The 17,520-nt window shown below is 42.9% G+C and overlaps 2 protein-coding genes across 2 annotated transcripts; one reads left to right on the top strand and one right to left on the bottom strand.

Moving 5' to 3' along the window:
* Positions 1–7,619: 7,619 nt before the first annotated feature.
* On the top strand, positions 7,620–14,488 carry LOC133377772 (dehydrogenase/reductase SDR family member 7-like). Its single transcript, XM_061612428.1, has 4 exons — positions 7,620–7,883; positions 8,270–8,392; positions 11,586–11,801; positions 12,749–14,488. Exons 1-4 carry the CDS (start codon positions 7,725–7,727, stop codon positions 12,782–12,784), a joined length of 534 nt encoding a protein of 177 aa, XP_061468412.1. The 5' UTR covers positions 7,620–7,724; the 3' UTR covers positions 12,785–14,488.
* On the bottom strand, positions 14,038–17,084 carry LOC133378045 (pecanex-like protein 4). Its single transcript, XM_061612824.1, has 3 exons — positions 17,077–17,084; positions 15,593–15,821; positions 14,038–15,160 (listed from the first exon to the last, which is right to left on the bottom strand). The coding sequence occupies exons 1-3, from the start codon at positions 17,082–17,084 to the stop codon at positions 14,909–14,911; spliced, it is 489 nt and encodes a 162-aa protein (XP_061468808.1). The 3' UTR covers positions 14,038–14,908.
* Between the last annotated feature and the right edge of the window lie 436 nt (positions 17,085–17,520).

The following is a 17,520-nucleotide window of genomic DNA, read 5'->3' as shown; positions in this document are numbered from 1 at the left end:
GTTTATATGTAGCTTATTGTATTTGATGTTTGACTGTTGTGCACCGCCCAGAGAGCTTCGGCTATGGGGCGGTATAGAAATTTAATAAAATAAATAAATAAATAAATAGTGCACATGCACCACTCAGGCTGCCTAACAACAATTGAAACCATTAATTATAATGTTGTTGTTGTTGTTATGTGCCTTCAAGTCGATTACGACATGGCAACCCTATCAATCAGTGACCTCCAGAAGCATCTGTCATGAACCACCCTGTTCTGATCTTGTAAGTTCATGTCTGTGGCTTCCTTTATGGAATCAATCCATCTCTTGTGTGGCCTTCCTCTTTTTCTACTCCCTTCTGTTTTTCCCAGCATTATTGTCTTTTCTAGTGAGTAACTTGACTACAGCTGTATAATCTTTCTATGTTACAGAATTCACTTTTTATTAGTGTAGAAGGACTGTAGCTCATACAGAAGGTTCAATCCTTACCACAGAATCATAGGTTCATAGAGTAGCAGAGTTGGAAGGGGCTTCTAAGACCATCGAGTCCAACCCCCTGCTCATTAAAGGTATCCAACTTCAAGTATATCGGACATATGTCTGTCCAGTTGCCTTCTTAATGCCTCCAGTGTTGGAGAGCCCCACCACCTCCCTAGGTAATTGGTTCCATTGTCATACTGCTCTAACAGGAAGTTTTTTCTGATATTCAGCTGAAATCTGGCTTCCTGTAAATTGAGCCCATTATTCTGTGTCCTGCACTCTGGGATGATGGAGAAGAGATCCTGGCCCTCCTCTGTGTGACAACATAAGAACATAAGAAGAGCCTGCTGGATCAGGCCAGTGGCCCATCTAGTCCAGCATCCTGTTCTCACAGTGGCCAACCAGGTGCCTGGGGGAAGCCCGCAAGCAGGACCCGAGTGCAAGAACACTCTCCCCTCCTGAGGCTTCCGGCAACTGGTTTTCAGAAGCATGCTGCCTCTGGCTAGGGAGGCAGAGCACAGCCATCACGGCTAGTAGCCATTGATAGCCCTGTCCTCCATGAATTTGTCTAATCTTCTTTTAAAGCCATCCAAGCTGGTGGCCATTACTGCATCTTGTGGGAGCAAATTCCATAGTTTAACTATGCGCTGAGTAAAGATGTACTTCCTTTTGTCTGTCCTGAATCTTCCAACATTCAGCTTCTTTGAATGTCCACGAGTTCTAGTATTAGGTGAGAGGGAGAAGAACTTTTCTCTATCCACTTTCTCAATGCCATGCATAATTTTATACACTTCTATCATGTCTCCTCTGACCCGCCTTTTCTCTAAACTAAAAAGCCCCAAATGCTGCAACCTTTCCTCGTAAGGGAGTCGCTCCATCCCCTTGATCATTCTGGTTGCCCTCTTCTGAACCTTTTCCAACTCTAGAATATCCTTTTTGAGATGAGGCGACCAGAACTGTACACAGTATTCCAAATGCGGCCGCACCATAGATTTATACAACGGCATTATGATATTGGCTGTTTTATTTTCAATACCTTTCCTAATTATCGCTAGCATGGAATTTGCCTTTTTCACAGCTGCCGCACACTGGGTCGACATTTTCATCGTGCTGTCCACTACAACCCCGAGGTCTCTCTCCTGGTCGCTCACCGCCAGTTCAGACCTCATGAGCGTATATGTGAAATTCAGATTTTTTGCTCCAATATGCATAATTTTACACTTGTTTATATTGAATTGCATTTGCCATTTTTCCGCCCATTCACTCAGTTTGGAGAGATCTTTTTGGAGCTCTTCACAATCCCTTTTTGTTTTAACAACCCTGAACAATTTAGTGTCGTCAGCAAACTTGGCCACTTCACTGCTCACTCCTAATTCTAGGTCATTAATGAACAAGTTGAAAAGTACAGGTCCCAATACTGATCCTTGAGGGACTCCACTTTCTACAGCCCTCCATTGGGAGAACTGTCCGTTTATTCCTACTCTCTGCTTTCTGCTTCTTAACCAATTCCTTATCCACAAGAGGACCTCTCCTCTTATTCCATGACTGCTAAGCTTCCTCAGAAGTCTTTGGTGAGGTACCTTGTCAAACGCTTTTTGAAAGTCTAAGTACACTATGTCCACTGGATCACCTCTATCTGTATGCTTGTTGACACTCTCAAAGAATTCTAATAGGTTACTGAGACAGGACTTTCCCTTGCAGAAGCCATGCTGGCTCTGCTTCAGCAAGACTTGTTCTTCTATGTGCTTAGTTAATCTAGCTTTAATAATACTTTCTACCAGTTTTCCAGGGACAGAAGTTAAGCTAACTGGCCTGTAATTTCCGGAATCCCCTCTGGATCCCTTTTTGAAGATTGGCGTTACATTTGCCACTTTCCAGTCCTCAGGCACGGAGGAGGACCCGAGGGACAAGTTACATATTTTAGTTAGCAGATCAGCAATTTCACCTTTGAGTTCTTTGAGAACTCTCGGGTGGATGCCATCCGGGCCCGGTGATTTGTCAGTTTTTATATTGTCCATTAAGCCTAGAACTTTCTCTGTCGTTACCACTATTTGTCTCAGTTCCTCAGAATCCCTTCCTGCAAATGTTAGTTCAGGTTCAGGGATCTACCCTATATCTTCCACTGTGAAGACAGATGCAGAGAATTCATTTAGCTTCTCTGCAATCTCCTTATCGTTCTTTAGTACACCTTTGACTCCCTTATCATCCAAGGGTCCAATTGCCTCCCTAGATGGTCTCCTGCTTTGAATGTATTTATAGAATTTTTTGTTGTTGGTTTTTATGTTCTTAGCGATGTGCTCCTCAAATTCTTTTTTAGCATCCCTTATTGTCTTCTTGCATTTCTTTTGCCAGAGTTTGTGTTCTTTTTTATTTTCTTCATTCGGACAAGACTTCCATTTTCTGAAGGAAGACTTTTTGCCTCTAAGAGCTTCCTTGACTTTGCTCGTTAACCATGCTGGCATCTTCTTGGCCCTGGCGGTACCTTTTCTGATCTGCGGTATGCACTCCAGTTGAGCTTCTAATATAGTGTTTTTAAACAACTTCCAAGCATTTTCGAGTGATGTGACCCTCTGGACTTTGTTTTTCAGCTTTCTTTTTACCAATCCCCTCATTTTTGTGAAGTTTCCTCTTTTGAAGTCAAATGTGACTGTGTTGGATTTTCTTGGCAATTGGCCATTTACATGTATGTTTAATTTAATAGCGCTGTGGTCACTGCTCCCAATCAGTTCAACAACACTTACATCTCCAGCCTTGAACCTGGTTCGTTATTAAAACATTGCCAGTTGGGGCAGAGGTGAGGCCTATAAGCTACTTTCAACAGTGATATTTTGTTGCTGAGCTAAATGGGGTTATTGCTTCCAGGTTCACAGTGATGGATGGCATTTGTGGCAAAGGTTGCAAGTCCGTGATAGAGCTGCTGTTGCAAAACTCACAGCCCATATCATATTTGCTCAACAAATGAAGGAAACAAGGGTCGTGCCTACTTCTCTTATGGCAAGTTTAATGAGGTTTAATGATTAACAAATCCTGCTAGATGCTGTCCAAGACTTGTGCATTCTAGGGTATAATTGTTGTAAACAAGAGATCAGAGTCATATAGAAGAACCACAACGTTTTAAAGTCACAGAAGTCACTCTGCTAGTGAGGGAAGCAGAAATCCAGCAAAAATATGAAGTTCCTCCATTAGCCTGCAGCTCATATTTGTTTGTGCAAATATAATGCAAAATGTTTAAAACTCACACCTATAGTTTTTTTAACTGACTCCATCAAACACATTGGATGATATCAGCTAAGTCATACAGTAGACCCATTGAAATCAATTGACTAAAGTGGTTTAAGCCCACTGATTTCGATGGGTCTGCTGTAAGTATGGTTAACATTGTATAGCACTCACTGAGTTAAAACCTGCTTTCCTGTTAACAACCACAAACAAAACGATGGCGGCAAAAGCATGACCGTTGGAGTTAAGTCATAATATTGTACTCGCAGCATGGATATTTATCTTCTTATTTTCTTAAGCAGTGATGGGCTATACTGATTGCTGTGGATTATGTGGTGTGCGTATGTGTGTTTAAAAGGACATTTGGTCCACATTTTGGCCCGTCCTCATTTGGTAGAAGGAAGCTGATCTTTAAAATCTGGTATATTTTGCAATGAAACCCCTAATAACACTCTTCAACTTCTGTGTCATCAGAGAGTATCTGCCTTGCACTTTGGTCTCTTTTCTAGCTTAAACTGCAGTCCTAAGTGACACATTGAAACTGAAGCTTGGTCAGATTAATGAGGCTTAACAAGATGTAAAGATGGCATTTATTTATTTATTTTATTACATTTATATACCACCCCATAGCCAAAGCTCTCTGGGTGGTTTACAAGAATTCAAAACATTGAACATTAAAAACAATATACAGTACAATTTTAAAAAACATGCAAAGTTTAAAACCATGAAGCACAGATGAACCAGGTAAAAGACCTGGGGTCAGAGCTTAGCACATGCTGTTAGAATGCCTGGGAGAAAAGGAAAGTCTTGATCTGGCGCCAAAAAGATAACAATGTTGGCACCAGGCAAACTTCACAGGGGAGATCATTCCATAATTTGGGGGCCACCACTGAAAAGGCCCTTTTCCTTGTTGCCATCCTCCGAGCTTCCCTTGGAGTAGGCACCCGGAGGAGGGCCTTTGGTGCTGAGCGTAGTGTATGGGTGGGTTTGTGTCGGGAGAGGCGTTTTGTCAGGTATTGTGGTCCCAAGCCGTGTAAGGCTTTATAGGCTAAAACCAGCACCTTGAATCGAGCTCGGAAACATATAGGCAGCCAATGCAAGCCGGCCAGAATTGGTTTTATATGTTTGAACCGTCTGGTCCCTGTTATCAATCTGGCCGCTGCATTTTGTACAAGCTGCAGTTTCCAAACTGTCTTCAAAGGCAGCCCCACGTAGAGGGGCTAATTTAGCAGCGTTGCTGAAAGCTGTAGTCCAACAGCATCAAGAGAGCGCTGTGTTGCCTTCCGGTGTCGTTAAGTTATTCTGCTGTCTGAACTTTTCACCAGCCAAGATTTGATCCGTGGCGTCTCCTGCTCCTTCTGAGAAAGCTCTCTGTCTGAATCCCTGCAGAGCCATTGCTGGTCACCATTTTGGCAATACAGAGCTAGATTGACCAACAGTCTTAAGGCGGCTTCCAATGTCAGCTAGTTAGGCAGGTTTGTGGAGATCATGTGCAATCCATGGGCTCTGCTGCTGCATCTAAAGATCTGCTAACAGAGCAGAAGAAGAAATATAGTTTCCATTGTTTCTAAAAAAACTTCTCTTCCCCTGCTTTTTATTTTATTTAGAGATCAGCAGCCTAAGTGACAAAGATATCCTCATAGTGCCCCTTGATTTGACAGAAAGGAGCACCCACAAACCTGCAACAAAAGCTGTCCTGAAGTATTTTGGAAGGGTAAGTTGCCCTGTCTTGGCTGATTGCCACTGAGGAGCTGCAGAAGCACCTGTCCTGGGTACAATCTGCGTAGGGGCAGAAAATGGGCATTGCATAAAGTGTGTAATAGTTTGGCATTTTTCAAGATGGTACGTGAAAAGCCAGCAATTGATCAGCAATCTTCCGTGATGCACCAGAAACCGATTTCAAAAGCTGTCTTAAGCAACCCAAGGGGACTTCTGTTCTAGAAACTCCAACCCAAAGCCAATTTTGTACATGGAACTAGTTGTACAATTGGATCCTGAGTTCAGTTTTTTGGGTGGTATTCAACACTAGTCCTGCTCAGAGTAGACCCCTTGAAGTTAATGAACATGACTAACTTAGATTCATTCATTTCAGTGGTTCTACTATGAGTTGGGCCCTTTGTTTTTGGCACCTCATTGGTCTGCTCTCCCTTGGGTGGGGGAGGGGGAGGAGGAGGAAAGTGCTCAGGTCCTGCTTTCGGGCTTCCCATAGGGATCTGGTTGGTCACTGCGAGAACAGGATGCTGAACTAGATGGCCTTTTGGCCTGATCCAGCAGGGCTTTTCTTATGTTTGCCGTCCCTCTCTCTTTTAGCACAAACTATAGCTTTCTCTCTAATAGTTTCATCGTTAGACCTTGCTTCAGGTCACTTAAGCATCCTTCCGTTTAACAACATGCCCAATAGTTATTGGCAAGGAATTCAATGCAGGCAACTAAGGGAACTGGCAGAGAAGTGGGATGGATCACTTGGCTTTCCTGTGTAACCATGTAGGAAGGAAATCCTCTTATTCCACTATGAGCATGGAAACCAAGCTGCTGAGAGGCTAGAAGCCTGTATTTTTCATGCAGATGACAGAGGCAGAGGCTTCACTTCCTCTGGAACTAGCATAGAAATTCAGACTAGTAAAACTTATTGTAGGCGAGTTACCATTTGTAGGCTTATTTATGAGCCTGTTTTTACCTATCTTTAACCAGTGATATTGACATAAGCAAAAAAACAAACAAAATGGGCAGTAAATGCCCAGTGACATTCAGGTGAATGCATGATCAACAGGAAGATGTATAACTGCTCTGCAAGCAAATAAGGATGAATGCTCATTGTTGTATAACCTCCCAGCAAACAAATTAGAATGAAAAAAACCGGACATCGTAAACCCTGTGCGCACAAATCAGGATGAATGCTTAACAAACAGGTTATCTGGAGGAGCCCCTAGAGCAGAAGTAGCCATCCTTTTCGGGCCAGTGGGCACATTTTGAATTTTGAGAGAGTCCTGAAGGCCCCAGTCATGAAATGGCTGCCATGGAGACATGGCATAACATAAAATTAGAGAGAGTGCAGTCACTGGTGTTTGTTCTACCCCAGACAACCTCATGTTTAGCATGAGAAATCAGCTATGGCTTGGTGGTCTTAATTGTGAATATACAGCTGTTAACGGCAGAAGAGCCTTGCTTTCCTCAATGCTAATCCTCAACCAAAGCTTAGGCTGCCATCTTATTCCCACTGTACTCACTCACTGGCTAAAAACACTGACAGGCTGGAGTAGCCAGGCTGGCTCATTTCTCAGAAATTGCTTAGAAGGGTACCTACACTTTTTGCTTCATAACTTACATTCTAGGAGGGATAGAAACTATTTAAATGAGAGCTCAGTCTGGGGCACCAAAGAAGGCTGCTGAGGGTGCTGGGTTGGCAACCCCCACCGGAGGCCACATTCACACAGTACATTTATTCCACTATGATTCCACTTTAAACAGTCGTGGTTTCCCCCAAAGAATTCTGGGAAGTGTAGTTTGTGAAGGGTGCTGAGAGTTGCTAGGAGACCCCTGTTTTCCTCACACAGCTACAATTGCCCGAGTGGTTTAACAGTCAGTCCTTTTCCCCAGATAAGTCTGGGAACTGCAGGCCTGTAAGGGGACTATGGCTTTCCTAACAACTCTCAGTATCCTTCACAAAACTACATTTCCCAGAATTCTTTGGGGGAAACCATGACTGTTTAAAGTGGAATAAATGTACAATGTGAATGTGGCCCTAGACAGTTATGTATTCAGCATGTTTACTCTGCTTGTATTTAGTAGAAAAGGCTGAACACTTTGAAACTGTCCAGTTTGACTAATATTCTATTTGCAGTTGGCATCCATTCATCGTTGCTAATGACTTACGAAACGCAAACAGACGAACAGAACCCTGGAAAATTTTCCATCTCACATCGTGATGCCTAACTGTTCCTTTGTTTTCTCTCCTCCTGAAGATTGATGTCCTGGTGAACAACGGCGGCCGTTCCCAGCGTTCCCTCTACGTGGATACATCCATTGATGTCTACAAGGCTATAATGGAGCTCAACTACCTCGGCACAATCTCCTTAACGAAGCACGTCCTTGATCACATGATACAGAGGAAACAGGGGAAGATTGTCAACATCAGCAGCGTGATGGGCATCATGGGTGCTCCTTTGGCAACTGGCTATTGTGCCAGCAAGCATGCTGTGCAGGTAAGCAACTCTCTTCTAGGCTCCTACTGCTCACAGCCTGCTCTTGAGGCTGGTGAACAAGAGCTGGTGTACCCTTACGGCTAAGAGACTGAGCTGTGTATTGGGAAGTGCATGGATCAAATCTTGCCTCTGCTGTGGACTCACTAGGTGGCCATAGACCAGCTACTCTACTCAGACTTGGTAGCCCTCCTTCTGTAATATGGCGAGAAGGCAGCACGTGACACTACAGTTTGCCATGGCACAGCCTCGTAACAACAAACCATGGTTTGTTTCATTTAAATTTAGCCGTTCCCTCTGAGATTCATAAAGATTCCTTCCTCGTTGACCTTGGGGGAAGAGAATGAGATGCTAATACCTTTATCTACCATACTCTTGTCACCTGGCAGGGTTTCTTCAATTCTCTTCGGCCCGAACTTGTGGAGTATCCTGATATAAGTGTGATTAACATCTGCCCGGGGCCTGTCCAGTCACAGATCATACAAAATGTCTTTACTGAAGATGTCTCAAAGGTAAGTACGTGGAGACAACATAAAGAACAATCTTAACTGGCCTCAGAAAAGGCCATTTTAAAAAAAAGGAATATAGTTAAGTGCCATTATTGCTCTTTGTTGCTTGCTTTGATGTAGTGGTGACAGTGTAAGAACTGGCCCAGCACAGCTGCATAAGCAGCAGCTGCCATTGCTTAGGATGGGCATCTTTTTAGATGGATTGGGGGATTAGGGGAAATTCCCCAGGTTGCCCTACAAAGCCTAGATAGCTGTGTGTGTGTGTGTCAGCAACTCATTCAACAGCATCTTCTGTGGCGCGTTTCAGGTAAGGAAGATACCACCTTCCTGGGACTGTATCACTTCAGGATACAGGAGGGTCTCTGAATGCTCCCTCTCATTTTTTTTACACATATAGAAAATTAGCAAGTCTAGGACAAGGTTAGGATAGTTCAGGAGTAGCCAACACGGTGGCGTACAACTCCCATCATCCTCTACCAGTGGCTGGGGCTGATGGGAGCTGTAGTCCAAAACATCTGAAGGACACTACATTGGCTATCCCTGAGTTGGTTACCTTTCCATGGGCAGAGATTTTTGATGTTGTGGAAACATTTTGTTGTCTGGAGCCTTGTGCAGCTGTGAACTGGTGATGTGTGCCAGAAGCTTGATTTTTAAAAATATATTTTTATTAATCTTATTTCAGGCAGAAAAAGAAAATTTCAAAAGAAAAACAGGAATAACTCCATACATAGGAATCCTGAGGAGAATATACTCCAGTCATCATAGTATAAGAATATCTTGATTTTTAGAAAACAAACCATGAAAGCTAGGATTCTCAGGAATCTAATCAGTGCTCTGGACACAACTCTGATAACTGAGTAACCGTGAACCAAGATTTCTGGTAACAGGACAGGGAAAGTCCTTTTGCCCGAGATCCTGGAGATCACTTGTTGGTTAGTCTGACTCTGGCCTAGATGTCATCAACAGCACCTGAAGTTGTAGGCCTGTGTCTCAGCTATGCCTCTTCTGTATGAAGCAAAGATTCCCTGTACGTAGTAAACAAGAATGTTTGGAAACCTTCTCCCTGACCTCTAGATGTCTATGCGCAGGGAATTTTGTAGCATGGGGAGCATTGCATCATTCCTGCAGTCTTTAGTGGTATAATCCAGACACTTATATGACTTCTGCCTTTGCAGAACTGGGCCTCTCCCTACATTTACACAGACTTACTGAGCTTTTTCAGACAATCATATTTATTTATTTATTGCACTTGTATACCGCCCCATAGCCGAAGCTGTCTGGGCGGTTTACAGCAATCAAAAACATTAAAACAATGTCAACAATAAGCCAAGACACAGTTAAAGTAGCTTGGTGGCCTACACTAGCTGCTGAGGCAGGCAGGCTATTTGCTAGGTAAGACGGTGATCCAGTTAAGGAAAACAATAGATGCTTTACGTATCAACTCCTGATCTCACAATCCAGGCCTCATTCTTCATAAGCCTCACCTTGGGATAACTCTACACACTTCAGCCTTTTGCCTTCCAGAACTCTCCCTGGCCTTCGAGGCCCATCTCTCCACACACCTACCCCTCACATTAGGGCAGGGATGGGGAACCGATGGCCCTCCAGATGTTGTTGGACTCCAACTTCCATCAGCCCCAGACAACAGTGCCACAGGTTCCCCAAGCCTGGACTAGGGATTGCCTTTAAAGATACGCAAGGCACACAATGACTTTGGTACAAGATGAGCAAGCCTTGTTGAGCATGCACAAAACTCCAGTTTCTTCCTTTATGGTGGGAGCATACTAACCAGGAAGTCTTCCTTTAACTATAGTTTCCCATTACATCCAAACCAAGAAACCATGGTTAATGACTTTGGAACAAGCCAGCAAATGAAGCCATGGTTTGAGGTTGGTTTCATATCCTGGCTTGCTATGCAGCCATTAACCATAGGTTTCCTGTTTCACATGTCATGGAAGACTTCCTGGTTTGTTTGCTCACACAAAGGGGCTGCAGGCATGGCCAAAGGTTTCATTCATATCTCTGCTTATTAAACAGACATTTATTTATTTTATATTTTGCCTCCCATCACCACTGATCTCAGGCTGGGACAGAACAATTTAAAATACGACAATGAAAAAAAAAAAAGAGGTAACGTACACTTAAAAGTCATACTTGTCAATCCATCTATTAAAACATTACAAGGATATGATATGAATATGGCCATTGTAATAAATTCCCTGGGTGTACTGTAAGTGTTTGCTTTATTAAAACTGAGCATAAATGGTCTTTGTCCTGGAAGCAGCATAAGGCATTCCCATCCACCTCACTTGTATCTTGACTGTGAAGGCCTTATTGGCCTAGCAGGCCAGACCTTTATCTCCCTGCACCTTGTGGGCCAACTGTGACAGGTGGGCAGGACCACCCATCAATCATATATCATGTGATTGACAGATTGGTGGTCCCACTAATTTATCACAGTTGGCAGGCAGGGGTGGGGGAAGAGAGTGACCAAGCAGGACTGAACTCTTCACACATCAATTGATGTGTGGGGAGTTCAGTCCTGCTTTCTGCAAGGTTCAGGTATGGAAAAGTAACCCGTGGCTATCACACACCTAAATGAGCTCCCCACGATTGAACTCCCCACGTTCAAGCCTGCAAACTCTGCTGAGCTTGGAACATGAACTTTTGATTGAAGTCATGCTTGCTAAAATGTACAATGTAAGAACTAAAACTTTTTGCTTATAACTGCAGGTTAGGGATGGGATCTGTTGGCTGGTGCCGGTTCAAAACCGTTCCATCGACCTAACAGGCTAGCATTGATTCAACTTTGTTCCGTATCCGCTAGTCGCCGCTTTTACTGATCTGTGATTTTTTCCACTCAGAAAAAATATCAATATTAATATTGGCATTCTTAAAGGAAATATAATTTATCATTCTTACAATTAATTTTTTAGAGGCAGATTTTTTTTAAGTCCGTTTTCAAAAATAGCTGCAGAAATTTGCTACATTAAAATCCGATCCTCAGCAATTGAGAATAAGTGAATTAATGGAAAACTCAGTACCAAATCCAAATTGGGCACAATTCTAGTACATCCCTACTGCAGATACAGCATTGATTTGAAATACACAATAATACAAGGGACTTACTTGTAAGCAGGGGATTTAAATTTCCCCCCACTTATTCCCCCCTGCCTCCAATCTCCCCTCTATTCAGGTCAATGAAAATGTTGGGGACCAGTCTCACAAAATGTCAACTGCCCGTTGTGTCCAGCTAACTCTGGTTAGCGCAGTTAATGACGTGAAGGAAGCCTGGATCAGCGACCAGCCTTATCTGGCAGTCTGTTACCTCTGGCAATATGCACCTACTTGGGCGTGGTGGCTACTGAACCGCATGGGAAGGAGGCGAATCGAGAACTTCAAAAGTGGAGTGGTATGTTCTTCAAGCATTAACTGTCCTCGTATCACATTATCACTCTAGCCTATTGAACCAGAATGTCCGCTGAAGGGCTTTGAGTGCTGAAAAAGCACTAGGGTATGAATGCTAAGAACCAAGGCCTCTTGGTAGCACATGACTTCACCCACTCCTTTGCAATGCATTCTTGATCCCTATTGACTTGTGAGGTGGTTGCTGCTCTAGATAGGCTGCAATGTTCAGGTACATCTGTTTTTATTGGGGTTTAAAAATGAGGAATAAACAGGATCTGGCTTAGTGCTGTTTATCAGAAGTAGGATCAGAAAGAGAGGGCCTCTCATACCCTTGCCTTTGTAGAATTCATCCTTGCAAGGTATGTTTTCTGGAGTGGCTTTTCAAAGGCTGTAGTGGAAAAGGGGGGGCGCTAGGAGGATCCAAATGCTCTGACTGACTTTTTGGATCCATCCTCCAGCTCTTAGGTAGTGAAAGTGGTCTTCTTCTCTTCAACCCAGTTGAAAGTCCGTGTGCACCTTGGTGCTTCCACTTCTGGTAGTGGGAATGTGCTTTGAAGGAGGAATAATGCCATGGCAGAGCTACTGCTGCTTCCTAAGCCTTACAGCCTCACTGTGGCCAAGATAGGTGGTGGCGGCTTTTCCCCTACTTCCCACCCCCGCTACTGTGGTTGACGGCAGGGAATAACTAAGGGCTCCTTTGGCACCCTTGACATATCATCAGAACATGCCATTTTTCTCTCACCCCTGGTGGGACATCCATGACTGGCTTGCACCGTAAATGCCTTTACATCTATTTTCTGCTACGCTGTGGGCCACAGTGTGCAAAAAAAAAAATAATTGCTCTTCACAAGCTCCCACATCTACACTGCTTGTGCATGCAGTTTGAGGGTTGAAAGTATAAATGACATTAAGAGCAGTCGGGACCAAGACATGTCTTTGTGTTCACTGCAGGATGCTGATGTTTCTTACTACAAAAAGTCTTCTTAAAGGAATCTCTGGCCATGACCTTTTTCGCTGATGCCAGGAGGAGAAGGGGAAGCGCTTCTGCTTCAAGTACATTTTTCTTTGAAAAAGAAAAAAAAAGCCTGCCAAGGAATGAGGTTTCAGTATATAACCCAGCATAAGCTTCATACCTGTTCCACTCTTATTCCTGTCAATAAAAATGTCTGTATAGTGCTTGTTGATACATTGAGGTGGCTAGCCACAAAAAAGAAACCTTAACAACCTGGCCTTTTATGGTGCTATCCTGCTCCATACTAGGGGGACCAATCACATCCACACCCCTTCCCACAGCAGCTTCTCAAGCACTCTCTTGCAGACTTTAGTTATCCATTTACTCAGCGTTTCTACCTGGCTTCATCTTAAGGTCTCAGGTACAAAAATTGTGTTAGTTCTCAAGAAGGATCAGAAGCTTGTTATCTACTACCTCCACCTTATTACTGTATACTGCTAAGGCAGTGCTGTGCTCCTAAAGTGTTCTTCACACACTATATTTACATCTCTAAAGAAAAAGCACTTTGGTAGCAGTGGTGGCATAATTAAAAAATGTGTCATTTTTTATCCTTATGAGAACACGACTGTTCTTTTCCCACGTGACTACAATAATCAGAAGCTTTTGATCTTAACAGCAGTTTAGTATGACATTTAGGAACATAGGAAGCTGCCTTATACTGAGGCACACCATTGGTCCATCTAGCTCAGGGCTTCAGGCAGGGGTCTGTACCAGCCCTACCTGGAGATGCTTGGCCTTGAACGTGGGACCTTCTGCATGCAAGGCAGATGCTCCACCACCAAGCTATGGCTCTTCCCTATTTAAATCCTAAACAGTGGTTAATTAGGGCTGGTAAAGACAGAACTTCATAAGCTATAGTTTAAAGTTTGGATTCTTTGTATTAGCCATAGTTAAGACTAGCTATTGTTTCATAGAATCATAGAATGGTAAAGTTGGAAGGGGCCTATAAGGCCATCGAGTCCAACCCCCTGCTCAATGCAGGAATCCAAATCAAAGCATTCCCGGCAGACGTCCAAGTTCAAACAACGTAGCAAGCTGCAGTTAATTGGAAGCCTAAGTTTCAAAATTACTTGTGGGCAAGCCGGAGGGAGGAGGAGAAGAGAGGTCGCAGGAGGCGGTCAGGCTCATTCTCACTCAACTGTGGTTAGGTGTTGCATCCAAAGCAGTTTGCCTTCTTTCTGCTTTGTAACTGGGATACCTGATTGCATTTAAGTGGAAAATTAAGACAGTGAAGGGTAAAGGACAATTCCAACAAACATATAAAAAACCCCACGATATTTTTAGGAAAGGTCTACAATCCTTCTCACAAAAAATCCAATTCCACGTTCTACGGCAGTCATTCTAAAGCACTCCCGTAGAGGAAATATTACATGAGCGTTGTCCTTTCATCTAACATGTTAAAGGAAAAACTTGGGTCTCAAGCCTCTTCTTGCTATTGGGAATTCAGGTCCCAACCATTTCCATGTTTTTTTAGATCTGGGCCCCAATGGGAGAGCAAGCTTTTCCATCTGTCAATCTTACTGCAAATCTTACTCAGTTTGCTTCCACCAAAGTATTTGTATCCAATTTGCTATGCTTAACAAGGACTCTTGTTTGCTGAATAGATGTATATTAAGTGTTTCTTCAAGTTTCTTTTTAACAATACAAATAAAGCTATACAATATAAGAAGTGATAAAAACCAAGTCTCCTCTTTCAAAATCAGGAAAAAAGCCTTAATCTATGTACATTTTTGTACTAACCTGTGGTTTTAAAACACATATGCTGTGACCTGCCACTTCTAGTGCAAGTCACCTGTCGAGATACTGATTTTCAATTTATATTTTTAAAAAACCCACAGAATACATTAATGAGCTTATTGCCTGCATTAAGTCTTCACCCAGATCAAGTACCTCCCACTGTCAGCCCTGCAGGATCAGAGGTTCAAACACTTCCGGTGCTGAAAGAGACGTGCTCAAAACATTCCTGCCAAAAGAATGGCCTCTCCTGCCGCCGTCATCCTGTTTGGCAAGCAAGTTTTCCTTGCTACAAGAACAGTCACTCTAGTTAAGAACAGATAGGCAGTTTTTGTTTAAGAAACCAAGTGGCCAATGGTCAAGCTCTAGAGCAAAGGTACATGGAGAGGCTCACACGAATAAACTGGATAGCCAAGGGGAGGGTCTGCTGCTTGTATGGTCAGGTTCCTCAAGAGGATGGGATGCGCTTGGATACTGTAGCGTTCTTCATCATCATTAGTGGCATAGAGCAGCTCCCAAGAAAGATTTGCCCACTGTCCTCTGACAGCTTCGCTGTTCAGCTTCCCCACTTGTACTAGGAATTCCTGAAAGGTAAGGACTCTGCCAGTATAAACTCCCTGAAAAACAGACACATACATAGGAAATCATCTCTGTGCGCATGCACGTGCTGCTAACAGAAGACTTGGATCCAGCAGAGGATCAAGGTCTCCTGGATCAAAGGACCTTGCATCAGCAGAAGGATGCCACTGGACATAACCCTATAAGTCTTGGGGCTCTAAGCCATAACAGATCTTGCAAGGAGATTGCTTAAGTAGAGAAACTGGTTGTTTTTCAGGCCTCCAAGCCAGGTATTAGTTACAACAGCTGAATCCTCATTAAAAAAAATTTTTTAACTCCTCACCCAACAACTAAATAGCCTAATTCAAGCAATTTAGTTTTCGTCTAGAAATCTGTTTTGTTTTGAGAGGACTAGGGTTTGGGCTTTGCTGTAAAATTCATGCATGAAAAACAGTAACAAATCAATGAAAAACCCACTTCTCACCACTTACCATATTAGGGTCATGCCCCAAGGAAAAAAGATACGGCTTTTCTTGTAAAACAGCTTGCTGCCACTTTTCTTCAGACACCACTCCGATGTACCAGTCATTTTCATATTCTTCAAGACAGTTTAGCAGTTCTTTGAAATTTTCAACTGGACCCAGGCTTGCTTTATCAACCAAAAGCTTAACTGTATATCTGAAAGAAAACCGTGCAAGGATGAATGCATAATGTAGAGATCTATATAGCAGTTTAAGAAAGGATACCTATAATAAAGCCACCCCAAGGGTATTCACGAGTGCCTGGAATTCCAGCGACACTTCCCTATGAATAATCACACGCAGAACAGAATTGATGACATAGTAAAGGTATATCTGCACCAGCTGATTTGGGGCATAAATCGCTTGTGTTCCGTGGTGCAGCTTTTTCAGCCTGTAACCTACAGTTCATTCCATGACTTGTCCTGATTAGTATTTTCTAATTCTGGTTTCTTAAACGTGAACACTACAGCCTCTTGAGTAGCCTTAGAATGATGCCCCTTGCGTTCACTTCATCAGTGGTTTCAAACTACACCCTCATCCAAATAATACTGGAATTTTGTGCGTTCTCCAGGCAGTATGCATGTTCTCCAAGAAACACACTCTTGGTTTCTATTTTTACTAGGCAAGCTGTCTAAATTTATGCACCCCAGAGAATGTACAAAAATGCAGTTTGGATATGCAAGGCTCACTGAAATTAAGTCCTATCTGATCCGATACCTGTGGACAGAGGCGTCAAACAAGGATGCCTCTTAGCTCCCCTGCTCTTTAATTTGTTTCTAAATGATATCATTCCTTTTTTATCCGGACCTCAATTTTTCTCCCCCTCTATCGGCCAAAGGAAAATACCGACACTTCTCTATGTCGACGATATGGTCCTTCTTTCCCTAGTTCCAATCGGACTTAGAAAGATGTTGAGATCCCTACAGTCCTATTGTTATAAGGAAAAACTCAACATTAATTATGATAAAACCAAAGTTTTAGTTTTTGGGAAAAGATTCAAAGGACATCGCTAGCATATAGCTGATCATCAGTTAGAACAACCTCCAATGTTTTCATCAATGAGTTCTATTAAAAGCACATCCAACGCAGATTTAAAATACATAACATCCCCTGAAGAATCATGGAAACTGTAACTCTGTGATTGGAAAACTACCGGTCCCAGAATTCTTTGGGGGAAGTCCTGTGCTTTAAATGTGTGTTGAATGTGCTTTAAATGTATGGTGTGGATTTAATGGAAAACGACACTTCCTTCTCACATGTGGTAGGCATGTACTTGCTAATAGACAGCCCCTGCCCCCCAGCTTAAACCAGCTGCTCGCCAGCAATAATTGGCAAAGTAACAGAGATGCAGTCACAGCGACTGGACCCTGTTGCCAACTGTGCCCCCATTTCTACTTTCACAGTGCTATCACAGGACCAAATAATGTCACTCACAACATTAGGGGTTCATTCACCTGCTCATCTTCTAAAGTGATGTATGCCACCAACTGCTGACAGTGCCCTTCTGCATTCTACATAGATAAACAGGCCAGCAAGTGTGGCATAGTGTTTAGAGTGTTGTACCAGGACCTGGGAGATCAGGGTTCAAATCCCCATTCAGCCACCAAGCTCACTAGGTGACCTTGGGTCAATCACCATCTCTCAGCCTAACTGACCTCATAGGGTTGTTGTGAGGATAAAATGGGGAGAGAATAACCCCGTATGCCACCTTACAGGAAAGATTGGACATTATTTATTTATTTATTATATTTCTATACTGTCCCATAGCTGAAGCTCTCTGGGCAGTTTACAACATAAAAATCAATATACAATATATAATATAATATACAATTCATATTTGGTACAATTAGAAGGAAAAATACATCACCTTTTAAATAAACATAAGTAAACAATGAATC

Source organism: Rhineura floridana, chromosome 2, assembly GCF_030035675.1.
Source record: "Rhineura floridana isolate rRhiFlo1 chromosome 2, rRhiFlo1.hap2, whole genome shotgun sequence".
In the NCBI taxonomy this organism is placed as follows: Eukaryota; Metazoa; Chordata; class Lepidosauria; order Squamata; family Rhineuridae; genus Rhineura; species Rhineura floridana.
Note: the sequence above shows the minus strand (reverse complement) of the source record. Positions and strands in the feature narration are given on the sequence as shown.

Excerpts from the sequence above, each read along its gene's own strand:
- LOC133377772 (XM_061612428.1), top strand. The coding sequence starts at position 7,725 with ATGGAGCTCAACTACCTCGGCACAATCTCCTTAACGAAGCACGTCCTT. Across the intron at positions 8,393-11,585 it reads TTACTGAAGATGTCTCAAAG|GTCAATGAAAATGTTGGGGA; the intron begins GTAAGTACGTGG and ends CCCTCTATTCAG. Across the intron at positions 11,802-12,748 it reads AGAACTTCAAAAGTGGAGTG|GATGCTGATGTTTCTTACTA; the intron begins GTATGTTCTTCA and ends TGTTCACTGCAG.
- LOC133378045 (XM_061612824.1), bottom strand. Across the intron at positions 15,161-15,592 it reads TGGGGCATGACCCTAATATG|GGAGTTTATACTGGCAGAGT; the intron begins GTAAGTGGTGAG and ends TCTGTTTTTCAG.